The sequence below is a fragment of the Buteo buteo genome, chromosome 1 (assembly GCF_964188355.1).
Source record: "Buteo buteo chromosome 1, bButBut1.hap1.1, whole genome shotgun sequence".
Classification (NCBI taxonomy): domain Eukaryota; kingdom Metazoa; phylum Chordata; class Aves; order Accipitriformes; family Accipitridae; genus Buteo; species Buteo buteo.
In genome coordinates, this window is record NC_134171.1 from 732,833 (window position 1) to 747,154 (window position 14,322).

The window sequence follows — 14,322 nt, forward strand, 5'->3', positions numbered from 1 at the left end:
CCCGGGCCGGCTGCCAGGACCGATCCGGGGCCGCGCCGACCGTCACCCGCGGGCACCCGCCGTCCCGGCCCCCCGAGATGCCGGCGGGCGGCGGCGGGGGCTCCGCGCCCCGAAAGCGGGGCCCCCAGCGCCCACCGGTCCCCGGCCCGCTGCCCCTCGACCCGCTCGGACGGTGAGTGCCGGGACCCCGGGGGTCCCCGCAACCCCCGGGGGTCCCCACGCCTGGCTGGCAGCTCCTGCGCAGGGTGGATGGGTGTTTTTTTGGGGGGGGGGGTTGTTGAGCCTTTTCCAGCCCCACTTGCCACCCCCAGACCCCACACTGGGGTCCGGAGGAGCTGGGTGGGAGAAGCAGCCCCTCTCTGCCGGCGCTGGGACGGGGGTCCGACGCGTAGCCGTGGGGGGCTTTGGCAGGAGGGTGTATCCCCGTGGGGAGCCCCACGGCAGGAGGGGGTGACCCCAAACCTCCTCCCACCCATCAGGGTGACCCCAAACCCCTTCTACCCTCCGGACTGGGATTTTGCTAAAGTGGAGGGGGGGGGGCAGGCTGGGGGGCCAAGGGGTTCCCCACGCTGTGGGGAGGTGACAAGCCCCTGGCAGGGGGGATATAGGGTTTGGGGGTCAGCCAAGGGATGCTACGTGGTCCAGGGACCCCCCCAGAGCCAGACCCCCCTCGCTTTTGCCAACCTTCAGGTTTGCCCCCACAAGCGTGGGGGTTTGCACACGTGTGTGTAATGCCCAGACCCGCACCTTGGGGTGAGATGGCCCCCGGCAAAGTCCTGGTGTCTCTGCCACTGGTGTCCAGGATGTCCCTGGGCATGTCACTTAGCTCTCCTGTCAGATGGGCAGCTGTGCTAACGAGCAAAACCCAATCGGCTGGGCTGGGGGACGAGGGCCCAGATCCATTGGCCCTGGATCCGTTGGCCCTGGATCCGGCCCTGCCCTCGTCCCCCAGCCCAGCATCTAGATGGTTGCCCCAGCCCCATGGCCACCACGCTCCCATCGATGGCCGGAGCAGCGAGCTATTTCTAACCCTGTGTCCTCATCCGTCGGGAACCTGTTCATCACCAGGTGCTAAATTCAGGGCGAGTTGAGAAACAGGGGCTGGGTATCAGGGAACAAACATCACAAGGTGTCCTCAAGAGGCGAGCGGGATGTCCGCAGCGTCTGGCTGGGGACGTAAGATGAGCAGGTTGCTCCGTTGAGGTGACAATCCCCCCCCCCAACCCGGGTCGCTGCCATCCACTTGGGCGACCTGAAATATGGCACCCTGGGGACAAATTACCTCCCCAGGGCGGCTGATGGCTCCTTGTATGGCTGAGGACTGGGCTCTGCCACTAGACAGGATAAAAATAGCCTGTGGCCAAAGGGCCTGATCCGGGGGGCTGCTGGGCATCCCCCCCCGGCACAAGGGGATGGTGCATCAGGTATTGCCCATGTGCGTTTTGGGGTGTGGGAGATGCTGGTGGGGGTCTGGGGGTGGTGCCGGGCATCTGACGGCACAGGGAAGGGGGCAGAACTGGGACAGCCCCGCTCTCCGGTGGCAGGAACGGCCCCGGAGATGCAGCATGGGATGTCCCCGGGGCGCGGGGACGTTTGTCCTTACTGCCCGTAACGGGAAACGTCCCAGAGCGCAGGAGCCCGTCGGTTCCCCACTGCCAGCGTGGGTCCGTCCCCGTGCCATGGTCCCACCACGAGGAGCCCCACGGCTCCAGTGGCTTTGCAGTTGAACCCCCCTGGACCCCCACCTGCTGATCCTCTCTGGCTTTTGGGGGGCACAGGGACCCCCATGGATGTGGAGCTCCTGCACGCAAGCAGGGCGAGGATCTGAGCTGTTGGGGGCAGTGGTCTGGGGTCTCCCGGATCACTTTGGGGTACGAGAGGTCTTGGCACAGACCTGGGTGATGGTGCAAGTGGTCACGGCTCTGCTCTTGTGGGCACGGCTTTGCCCCCAGCTCCATCCCCGGATCCTGTGGGGTTAACGAGACGGGTAACGGGGAGAGGGCAAGGTCGGTGAAGGCCATCGAGTGCCCGAGTTAGTCCAGGAATGCCACCGACATGCGGTCACACACCGCCCCGGCCCCAGCCGACGACTGCGGGGAATGTCAAACACGGCCTCCCTTGGCACCGCACGTGGTCCCGGCCACGGGGATGCCTCTGTGGGGACGGGGACACGGGGCTGCACGTCCCCCTGCTCTGTCCCTAACAGGGACACGGGGCTGCACGTCCCCCTGCATTTAACCAGCCCCATCCTCCGGCACTCGTCCCACTGGCCCCGCGCCCGCGTCTCCCTGTCTGTGCCCACACACTCCTCTACATCCCTTCTCTCCCTGTTTCCCATCCCGTCTTGCTGTCATTTTGGGGTGGATTTGCACCATTTTGGGGTGGATTTGCGCCGGATTGGGGGTACTGGTGGCCAAAGTGGTACCCAAAAGGCTCCGTCTGGGTCCCCTTTTGGAGCCAGAGGAGGAAATTGGGGAGCCCTTCGGACTGGGAGGGGAGCGCCTCAGGCTGGGGGGTATTTTCTCATTTTTTTCCCCCCATTCCTGTGCACAGGTCGTTCCAAACCCTGACACACACCCCCCCCCCCCAGCGCCAGAAACGTTCCTTCTCTTCCCAAATTGCTCTACTGCACCAAGGGCCCGGTGGGACCCCCTGGCACCGCTGCTCACCCTGCACACTGTGGGCGGGGGGGGGCACGGAGCCAGCGGGCTGGGGGGGACGTGTCCTCCTGGGCAGGGGTGCCACCGGAGGTGGCACGGAGGGGACGCTGATGTGCCTGCGGTCCTTGTTGTGCCCCCCCAACCATGGTAAACGCAGCCTGGGGGTGGCACTTGGCAGCAGGGAAAGGGGCTCGGGCAGGAGAAGGATGCAGCCCCGGAGCTCAGCAATTTCAAACTACATCAGTTGCTGGGACTTTGAAGCCTGGTGTCACCGTGCAGGGGGCTGGCAGCACCGGGGCTCCCCATCTTTCCAGCTCCCAGTCCTCCCAGCTCCCCAGCTCCCAGTCCTCCCAGTGTCCCAGCTGAGGAGCCGTGCATCAGCTCACCCGGCTGTAATGCAGCGCAGCGGGGACGGTATCCTCCGGAGCTGCGGGCATGTCCACGAGCTGCGTGGAGGCACGGGTGGGTGGCCAAAGGCTGTCCCCAGCCTTGGTGCCGGTGTCACGCAGCGTGGGCCCCCCACGGTCCCCGGGGGCTGGTGGCTGCCACCTGGGGTGAGGGGCTGTCACACACCCGGGGGACAACAGGGGGGAGCACAGCGAGCCCCCGGGCTTCCCTGCACCCGCTTTGTGCTGTGCTGCAGCAACTAAAATATCACCCTCATCAGGTCTTGCCAATTAATAAATTAACTGAGGGACTGGGGGAAAGCAGGTGCTTTGACATGTCCCTCGTCTCCTGCTCCAGCCCCACAGCTCCAGACGGGACCGGGGGTCAGAAAGCGAAGCCCGGGGGTCCCATCCCGCAGCAGAGGAGCAGTGGGCGATGGGGAGGTGGCAGCTCCTCCATGTCCTTGTCCCCGGCCAGCCTGGGTAGGACAGAGGGGCAATCCTCTGTCTGTGAAGGATGCTGCGTGCAGCAAAGTGGAGGGTTTCTGGGTCAGCTCTTGCTTGAGCTTCGCAGGAAACAGAGCCTGAATAAGAGGGTGTTTTACGGGGGTTTCCAGCAGCACCGGCACCATTGGGCAGAGCTGCTGCCTCACTGGGGGCTTTGCTCCCACATCCCTCTGCGGAGGCAGAGGCCAGAAGGATGCGACGAGGAGCTGGACACGAGAAGAGGCAGGGCGGCACGCTTTGCTCCTCTGTTGGGGGGTCACCCCTCTCCTCTCCTCCATTTCATTCCTGCTCCTTGGAGCCACGTGGAAAGCACATGGAGGGGATCCCACCGCAGCTGGGATCCCCACGAGATCGCCCTGCCCCACTCTGTGCCGCTGCAAGACGCTGCTCCTGCTCCAAAACTGGCTTTTAATCTCGCCCAGCTCAATACTCTCCTTTTATTCTGACAGCTTCATTTACACACACGGCTTTGCGCACTCACGATCTAGTTGCACCGATGCAACCCTGAGTCCATCCCACCTTCCTGGGCTTTGCCCCACTTTACCACTATTTAAACCAAGCATTAAAATACAATCTCACAAGATTTTTTGAAGCTCAGCATCCAAACTGAGCAGAGCATCTACAGCAGGAGGTAGGGAGTAGACACACAGTCGTGGCAAAAATGGATCTTAAGGGGCAGCGCTGGCGGGAGGAGCAGTAGTTTCAAGCCTTGGGAAGCCAGTCCCCGAAGCAGCCAGCCCCGAGAGCCTGGCCCGAGGTGCAGGATCCCGGCCCGGCTGCAGTTCTGCCGACTCAGAGGCACCATCTGCTGGGAAAGCTCCCGGCTCAGCCCAGTGGCTCCAACATGGATGGATGTGCCAGCAGAGCATGAAGGAAACATTTTCCCCCAGTAAAGCCCAGCTCCTTCCCTGCAGAGCAGCAGCTGCAGGGGCTGGGGCACATGGGTGCGGAGGGAAGGAGAGTGGACAAACATGGATCGAAGTCTCCAGCATCCATAAACACCCCCTGACAGAGGGACTCGGCTGCCCTGCCACCGCTCAGGTCCTTTTTAAGCTGCTTTTGCAACATCTGCTAAGCCCCCGCTTGCAGTCAAACAGGACGTGCTTTGAGGACAAGCAGGTTTTTTTTGCTGGGGCAGGGGAAACTGTGGTCATTTTTACAGCCCTTTTGGGTGTTTCTGCTCAGTGGGGAGAGTGCGGGGACGTGAGGAAGCTGCAGAGGGGTCTGCAGGAGGGGGATGTCCTGGTGCCCCCTTCTCCTCACACAGTGGAGCGCCGATCCTGCACACTCCCAGGGTCTGCAGGCTCTTTTCCTGGGAGGCCCAGGGACTTGCTGGGTAGGCATGATCCCAAACTCAGCTCTTCCAAATGCACAGCATGGGCACCTGCGGCCTCAGCCATGGGAAGATTAAGAGCCAGCAAACCAGATGGAGGTCCAGAGCTCCTGGGCACGGGCTGTCCCTGTCACCTGGGGCTTTCACAGCTCCGAGGTGTGCAGCATCCATTAGCGGCGACCTCCTTGTCACTGTGATCGACAGGAGCACGCCTTGGGTGATTGTGGTGGTGCAGAAGATGCCCCAAACTCACCGAGTCGTAATATGACCGTGTGTCTGGGCTGCAGCTCTCCTGCTCCTCTGACCCCAGTCCTGGCTCTCACCCCTTTTTTGGGGGTATGACACACCTTTTCTACAAGGTGTAATCGCAAACGACTCACCCAGGATGCTTCAGAGGGAAGTGGCAGACCTGCTACCTCTCTTCTGTAGGGGAAGTGCCTGAATTCCCACTCCCCCTATAGCCCCACGTACTGGGCAGGGGGACTGGATATCTGAAGATGTAAAACTAATTAATCGCATCCAATCCATTCCCAGACCAGGCTGCGGGCTGAGACAACTCACACTGTCACGCGGAGCAGGGACATTTGCCAGATACTGATGTGTCAGGCAAAGAGTATGCGGGGCTCTGCAGCCGCCAGCCAAGTCCCGGAGTTCACAGCCTAAAGGACTATTAATATCCGTCAGCCCGGGCAGCCTGGAGTGGGACCAGATCGGATGGAAAACACAGACCTTGGGCAAGGCTTGACAATATGATGGGGATGGGAGAGCAGCTGGGAGCCAGATAATTTTGTCAAGTAGCCAAAAACCTGCCTGAGTGAAGTCCTTTGCATAAGAAGACACTGGCTGCATTGGCTCCTTCCTAACTCCATGATTTACATCTCTTGTGGAAGATGTAGCCAGCACCCTGCATTACACGTGTGCTTGCTCCCCAGCAGTGACTGTCTTGGCCTGAGGCTTCAGCAATCACCCCATCTGAAAGTGGATTGCAGATCTGAAAAATCATCCCTTCTCAGTTTCTGGCTACATCCCAAAAGACTTCTCCCCCCACCCCCACAACCCTTGTGAAATTCAGGGTGGTTTATAGTGAGCTTCAGGGACAGTGGACCCGTCTCTTCTGCGTGCCAAGCTGCTGGGCTGAGCTCTCTGGTATCTCCTGGAGTTGTTCTGGCAGCAGGTTTTGTGTTTTGGTCACGTATACATCTCTTTTGGGGACCTTCTCTTATTTTGACCCAGAGTAGCATGTCTAAGAGCTAAAGGGGTAAAGACAGTTGGGGATTAGTAAGCATCCTTAGGAAGAGCAAGATTCTTTGTCGTGTTCTCACATGGACATCCCTTGTCTGTGTTTTAAATATTCAGAATGAAATTTTATATGCTTGTCATCTGTGTCATTTTATGGTTAAAATGATCAAAACCATTTCCAAGATAAAGGCCTGGCAACGTATCCTTGGGCCACTTGGCACTGCCTTTGCAAAGGGCAGCTTTGTGACTTCAGCTGTGGCTCAGCACCCTACATCACACCTGGAACAGAGTCAGGAGTACGGAAAGTTTGGCAAAGAACCAGCAAACACCTAAAACGAGCTGGATTAAGAGACCTGTCCAGCATCCCATGGGGATTTCTTCACAGGAGCAAGGTTAAGACCTGGCTCTGGCTGAAGTTCTTATGAAACCATAAGACTTTTATTTCAATCCCTTTGCATCTCCCCAATTTTGCAACAAATGAGGCAAAGTCTTGCAGCAAACAGGTTCTCCAGGTGCCCAACCCCACTCACGCAGCAGAGCTGCTGGGGCTCAAGTGTCCCATCACGTAACCAGAGATTGTGTTGGGACATCAGGATATGTCGGACAGATCAGGTTGCACAAGGAGCCTAAATGTTTACATTCCCAAAGGTCTTAGTGCTTAATTTGTTTAATTTTACCACCTTAACGATGCCTTTTAAGACAGTGCTGCTGTAATCACTACTGGACATTTAGCAAATGAGACCCTGGATGTAATTCCAGCCTTGTTTGCACTGGGACCTCAGTGCCTTTTGACTCAAATTTAATTTCTTATTTTCAACTGTTATGTTTTACAGCTGTTGGGGCAGCACCACAGAGCACTAGCAACAGGAGCAGGATGGCGTTCAAGCTCCATGTAGGCAGAGCACTCATCTTTTATAAAGCCTTTGATCCAAAAGATTCTTTCCCAACAAGATGTTAAAGTTCCCACCGCAGGTGCTGGGCAGAGTCTGCCCTTGGGATGCTCCTAAAACTGCAGTTAACTCTGTCAGAGTCCCATGGTCTCACCATAAAAGCTGATCCTATCTTTTAGTTTACAACAGAGTTTCCCTTCCAGAGTACCTTGTCAGTGAAGATCTTCAGGCTGGGCTCAGAATGGCAAAACAGACACAGGCACGAATCGTATAATTTAGCTGTAAATTTGATTCAAAAGTTTAGGAAATACAGCTTTCAACTCTCCAAAATGATCCTACCTTCTTACTTCCCCTTGCTGTGCTGTGGTGGGAGTAAGGAATGCCTGTGGTCTACAGAAGTCACAAGCTGCAGGACTAGACAGCTCTAAGCAAGTTTCAAAAGCCAAGAGTAAGTGCAAGTCTTAACTTTTAAAGGTTTTTAGAGTTTCCAAGACTGTGATGTGCTGGAGAGGAACCAAAACAGGTTTGGATACAAAGACCACCAACCTAAATCTGTGTCAGCCTAGCTTTGTCAGAAAATCCAGCACCAGTGAATCATTTTTGCTGGATGCATGCAAAGCGTCTGCAGGATCTGAAACACGAGAAAGACAAACGCCCAAGCGACTTCAAAGCAGTACAGCCGGACAGATCTGCATGGCAGCCAGTCCACTGGCACTACGCAGCCCACTCCCAGTCTGCTAAAAAAGAAGCTGAGTGGGTGCCTGCCGTCTGCCACATTTGCAGCAAGACGCAGCGCTTTCAGCAGCTCTGAAATATGCTCCACCACGCAAGCAAATGGTGTGGTTTCGGGCAGAGCTGGTCACAGGCCTGCTTTATGCCATACATGCTTTCGGGGCAGTCACTGTGACACAGCAGCAGCATTTCTGGCTGTCTCTGTGGTTAAGTTTGGCATCCGCTTTGCTATTTTCAGGAAATAATGTGGCAGCTCTTAAAGGCATCTTCTGTCTCCTCAGAGAGAAGCCTGTGATTCTGCAAAGGTGCTTCGTGGGCGAGAGCAAAGGGGACCCCAGAGCAACAGGAGCTCCCTGTGCCAAAACCTCACAGGGCCACCAAAGGTGGCAGAGCTTTTTCGACTCTCCTTTTCAGGTCAGCACGGGCACTGCAGACCATAGTTAATGGGGGGAAAGCCTGCATTTGGGGATGCTGACTCACTGTACCCCTGGGGAAGCAAGCTTGGTGGAGGTACCAGGTATTAATGCTGCTGCTCCAAAAGCAAACATCATTCCAACCAGCAGGCACAGACAACCCCTGTGAGTCAAGCACCTCAGTAGTCTCAAGCTCCATGCTGTTTTCACTAGAAAGACTGGGGCAGCCGCTGGTTGCCAGTCAAGCCCAGGCCACCTAGAAATGGAACGCAGCAGAGGGGATCCACACGTTCAGCTGGGGCTGTGCACAAGGCTTAACATATAAGGTGGAAGCCATGTGAGAGGACAATTGCAGAAGCTCATGGTGTTGCTGCTAGAGGCTCAGGCAGGGAAAAAAAGGACAGCTGCTTGGTGCTGTGTCTCTGGTCTCCAGAGGTGCACGTCAGTGATCAGCAGCAGGCAGCGCAGGTGCCCCCACCCTGGGCCGGCTCTGTGGTGAAGCAGAGCCCAACAGCCACACCACAGGCCGACAGAAGACACCGGGCCCTCAGCAGAGGAACGAGGAGAAGACGGCAAGCAGCACCGTAAAAGACTGATGAGAGAAACGAGAATCAGAAGGAACAACAGCAGACCTACGAGGAGCAGAATGAACCAGTAAGGACGCCCAGAGGGAGGCAGAAAATAACCCCCAGCCCGCTCCGGCCGCCATGATGGGACGCGCCGGGGCGGCGACGCTTCTCTAGGGAGAGAGCTCCCATCATGCTCTGCGGCAAGCGCGCCTGACCCCGCCTCCCGCTCGCGGCGCATGCGCAGCTCTCCCCCGCCGCCAAGGGAGGCGACTGCACATGCGCACTGCGGGTAGCGTGCCCACAGCGTGGGAACTGACCGGCCGCGGCTTCGCGGGGCTGAGCGCGCCTGCGCAGCCGGGGAGGGGGCGGCCGCTCCCCCGCGCGCCTGTTCTGCGCATGCGTCCTCCGCCCGCGGCGCTGGCCGCTGCTCCGCCCCTTCCCTCCGTGCGCAGGCGCAGTGGCCGGTGTCTCCCTCCGCGGGGCTGCATCTCCGCGGCGGCGGTGCCCGGTCCGGCCCGACGGAACGGTGGCGGCGGCGGGGGGAGGCGGTGGAGGACGAGGGAACGAAGGGTGGATGCGAGCAGCACGGTTCGGGCTGCGCTCCGCCGGAGGTAGGAGCTCGGCGCCGGCCGCCCCCCCTCCCACCCCTGTGTGGCGCAGCGGGGGCTGAGGGGGGACGCACAAAATGGCGGCGGGTGGGGGGCGGCCGGGGCTCCGTGGGGACGCTGCCCTCCGTTAGCCCCCATCGATGACCTCCTTGGCCCGGCACCGCTCGCCCACCGGAGCCCCGGGCAGCGGTGAAGCCTGGGAGCAGCAGCCGTGCGGGCTGCCCGCCGAGGTGTGTGTGTGTGGGGGGGAAGCGCTGTGTAACGGCCTCGCCGGCTTTATGCCTTGATTGCTGCGGAGCGCCTCCGCGCAGCCGGTTGTTAACGGGGTGTTGCGGCTGGGTATAGGCGCTGCACTGCGTTTGGGCTAACGGCTGCCGCCTTTTTATTTATTTAGCTGGCTGCTGAGGGGATTCAGTAGGTCGGCAGTGTCGGGTTGGGAACACCCTGCCAGGCGTTGCAGGCCAACAGAGGCATGCCCTGCCTCAGCGACCTTGCGTCTGGTTGTATTTTCTTGCAGTGGAAAAGGCAGATGAATAGACACGGACTTGTAAACAGCGGCATAACGTTTATCTGCATTGCAGCCGAAGTCTTGGCACGCCAGCAGTGTGCGTATTGATTTAGCACGTTTGATAGTACAACATGTGTTTACTCAATCTCGGCTTTTACGTGTTTGTTGAGTTAGGGAAGTGCACCATTTGCTTTCTGATTCTTACCTGTGTTCTGTCTCTGTCCAGCTGTGTTTCAGTGAAAGCTCAGACCTTTAATTAAATCCATACACTTAGCACATTACATTGAAACAAAGCTATCTGGCAATTTGGGAATAGTGGTTTTGGCTTTAAAACTGGCCGTTGAATGAAGTAATAATATTCACTCTGGTTAGCTGGAGAAATTAGTTTTCATCACTGTACTTCGAGAGCTCAGAATGTAGGCATGTCTTCTGGCACCTCGTACTTGTGTGTTGGGGTTAAATAGATAGCTTTCCTATTTCTTGACTTTGAAGACGGTAGTAATTGATCTGAATTGGTTAAAATAACTGAAACAACAAAAATTCTTTTCACCCAAGGCAAAGCGTTTTAGGAGCGTAGCATAATCTGGTTCATAGTGCTTACCCAGGAACCTCGCATATTTGGAGATTTGACCTTTTTTTTGCAACTTAGACACATACCGCTTTAATATTTTTCCTTAGTTACTAGTATTTTAATACAGTAATGTAATATAGGTTGTTAATTTTTTAAAATTTCTTTTTCTATAGGCTCTTTTGAAAACAAAATGAACCCCAAGAAAACAAAACAACCCAACAATTATCCATCCTGGTTTATAGCCCAGAATTGATGTTGAAATGTGTGTTCAGTTTTGGGTTATGCTCTTTCCTCTGGTATGTGATCATTGACTAGATGTTTAAAATACTAAATTATAACTATGTTGTGAGGTCTTCAAGAGGGTGGATATAAAAGTGAGGTAATTATTTTCCCTATTAAGAAGGCACTCTTCAAGGACAAGAAGTATTTTTAATTGCATTTTTTTCTGATTTAAAAAAAAAAAAATCATCTGCCAGAACTGACAGAACAGTCATGCTGGCTCAAAGGGTGGAGGACGTAAGGGACTAGACCGATCTCTTCTTCTCCAACTTCTATGACAACTGATATAACTGTGTGATGTTTATACAAGGGTGGGGTTCCAAGTGGTTGCAAAACTTGCTGCTCCTTGCTATACTGCTGGATTCCTTTTCTGCCCTTCTTCTGTTTCCCAAGTATCTTGCAGTTTGGTTTTGGGGCTGAGCTTAGTGGAAGCTCAACTGTGCTCATGTTAGTCCTTACCAAACAAGGAGCTCTTCTGTGTATGAAACAGGAAGAACATTGAGACTTTTTTTTCAGTGTTTCACATTTGAAGGTAAATAAAATGTTTTTTTTATTTCTTTGCCATCAAGTTAAATATTCTGAATGGAGTTTGGGTTCTTTTAGTAAGTTTTAAGCAGAAGTATTAGTATTTGCTCTTTGTCTACAATGCTTTCAGGCACATCTCCACATCAGGTGTGCAGAGCTCCGTATGCCCCAGTGCTGTTGCATGTATGTAAATGTACTTATGAAACAGCGTGCAGGATTTGTACTGCTCTAAAATTTGACATGGAAAGTGAAAATTGAAAAAGGCCAGCAGGTTGCTGCTGCTAATGTTCCATGAAGGTGCTAAAATGCCCTTTTTTGTCTTGTTTTAAGAATTACTTGCTGAAAGACTTGTGCTGATTTGTTTCTGGGTTTTTTCTTTGTGTCTGTATATAAACTTGATGCATTGAACCCCATGAATGCTAGAATGGAATGGAGTCTTTTTGGAATATTTCAGTGACTTATGTTACTGAGGGGTACTGGCTCTGGCTGGGATGGAGTTGACTGTCTTCACAGAGCCTGTGAGCTGTGTTTTGGATTTGTGGCTAAACCAGTGTTGGTCACCACCAGTGTTTTGGCTGTTACTGAACAGTGCTTGCACCATGTCAAGGCTTTCCCCGCTGCACCCCTGAGGGTAGACTGTGGTGGGCAAGAGGCTGAAAGGGGAGGTCACACAGCTGTGACCTGGACTGGCTAAAGGGATATTCTGTACCATGTAATGTCCTGCTTGGCAGTAAAAAATGGGGTAGAGGAAGAAGAAAAAGGTGTTTTTGGCTTTGTCATGGTTTAACCCCATCTGGTAACTAAGCACGATGGAGCTGCTCACTCACTCACTCCTCCCCCCCCACCCCATATTGAGCAGGGGGAGAGAATTGAAAGGAAAAAGGTAAAACTCGTGGGTTGAGATAAGAACAGTTTAATAGAACAGAAAGGAAGAAACTGATAATGATAATAACAACAACAATAATAAAGTGACAATAATAATAAAAGGATTGGAATATACACAAGTGATGCATGTTGCAATTGCTTACCAGTCACTGACCAATGCCCAGTTAGTTCCCGAGCAATGATTCCCCCCACCACACGCGAGGCCAACTCCTCCCAGTTTATATACTGGGCATGACATCACATGGTATGGAATACCCCTTTGGCCACTTTGGGTCAGCTGCCCTGGCTGTGTCCCCTCCCAGATTCTTGTGCCCTTCCAGCCTTCTTGCTGGCTGGGCGTGAGAAGCTGAAAAATCCTTGACTTAGTCTAAACACTGCTTAGCAAGAACTGCAAACATCAGTGTGTTATCAACATTCTTCTCATACTAAATCCAGAACATAACACTATACCAGCTACTAGAAAGAAAATTAACTCTCTTCCAGCTGAGACCAGGACAGGCTTCCAAGGTGGCTGTTGCTTGGAGCCTGGCTGGGCACTGGTCTGCCTGGGGGAGGTGGTGAGTATTAATTGCTTTTGCTTTGCTTGTTTTTTTTTTTTCCTCTCTTTTCTTCACCTGTAAGATTGTCTTTGCCTTAACCCATGAGTTTTCCCACTTTTGTGCTTCCTTTTTCTCCCCCCATCCTGCTGGGGTGGGGAGTGGGGGTGAGTGAGCGGCTCTGTGGGTGTTTGGCTGCTGGCCTGGGTCAACACACCGCGGTCTTTTTTGGAGCTCAGTGAGGGGCATGAGGGGGATCGAGATATAATGACAGATTTGATCGGAGTGTGCTAGACTGACCTTACTGCTGTTTAGCTGCTACTTGGTAGGGCTTTGAAATGGCAGCTTCCAGCCTTTGCTGTTTGCTGTGTTCTTTTGCCTGGGAAAGATGATAAAAGCGGTGCTTTGAGCCTAGTCTGGTATTTGGCTTCTGCATTGCTGTCTTCCCAGTAGTCTGGGAACCATCCCCTGGAGACAAGCAGCCGCTTGACGCCTCTTCTCCTCTGGGATGGATCCTGCCAACCTTGTTGCAGTGGCCCCTTGGTTTCTTGAACATCCTGGCGTGGTGTGTACTGTGAACCTGGTTTTGATTTTGACTGGTGTCTGTAGTGGTAATAATAGTGCTCTCCTGCCACCAGTGCCTTGCACACGCTGCCATCTCGTCAGACTCTGAATCCACCGATCCACATTCAGATCTTGGTGGATCCTCCGGTAACCACCTGGCTGGGGATGGCAGATAGGAACGTGCCCTGTGGCAGCTGGCTCCTGGGTGGCATGGCGTGTGGGAGAATTTGGGCAGGTGCCTCGAGCCATTTTCACCTCAGATGGCCTGGGATTTTTTGCCTGAGCAGGCATGTAATCCTGCTGAAATGGCAGACCACCTGAAGGGGGGATGCCTTGTCTCTGCCAAAGAGAGAGTGGCTTCCAGTGCTGTGTTGTGACCTGGCCTATGCTTACCAGGCCTGTCTATGTTCAGCACCCTCAAAGGAGCTGGAGGGTCCCCTGGATCTAAGGATAATACACATGGACACCGTGGCTAAACCAGAGACTCGATGCAGGTATCTCCTGTGGAGGATGAAGTATCACCTGGAGGATGATCTGGTAGACTGTGGTGGCAAGTGGACCACCTTGTCTGTTATCTGAGGGAAGTGGTGGAGGTGACCAACAACCATGTCTCCAGAGATCTGGAAGATGTCCAGTGCACCTGGACCACATGGCAGAGGTTAGTATTGAACACACTGGTGTTGTACAGCAGCGCCTGGATGATGGTGGGCTGGCCAGACCTCAAGGCACCGGCTGTGGAGGAAGAGAATCTCATCCTCCTCAATCCTACAGGCTGCTGTCTCAGCTGTGAAGGGTGCTGCCGCACGGAGTCAGCCTTTCCCAGCTCAGGGGAAAGGGACCTGCAGGCAAACACCACATGCCACCCCCTGATTCCATCTGTGTGACCGTGGGGAGCATGTGAGGAAGTGGGTTGGTGTGCTGTCTTGGACCTAGATCCTGCATTTGTCAATTGTGGGAAAGAACAGCTAAAAAGGGTCTATCCAGAAAGATTACTGCTCCGGGTGCTGTCGAGCAATTCCCCAGATGCAGTAGAAGGGCTGAGGATGCCTCTCCTCCTCCTGACCTTGATGAAGGGACGTCTGGTCTGCTATGGCAGGAGTCAGATAATGAATGCTCC

The 14,322-nt window shown here is 54.7% G+C and overlaps 1 protein-coding gene across 4 annotated transcripts in view; it reads left to right on the forward strand.

Moving 5' to 3' along the window:
• The first annotated feature begins 18 nt into the window (after window positions 1–18).
• The window catches only part of ZNF638 (zinc finger protein 638), a 65,230-nt gene continuing 50,926 nt past the window's right edge, over window positions 19–14,322 (forward strand). For 2 of the 4 annotated variants that reach the window (XM_075040052.1, XM_075040137.1), the window contains exon 1: window positions 9,111–9,340. In XM_075040052.1, the coding sequence (XP_074896153.1) occupies window positions 9,126–9,340 (215 nt within the window). In that variant the 5' untranslated portion in view covers window positions 9,111–9,125. Of the gene's footprint in view, window positions 173–8,117; window positions 8,815–9,110; window positions 9,341–14,322 lie in introns of those variants that run through there. The other 2 variants (XM_075040221.1, XM_075040310.1) reach the window with 2 other exon arrangements.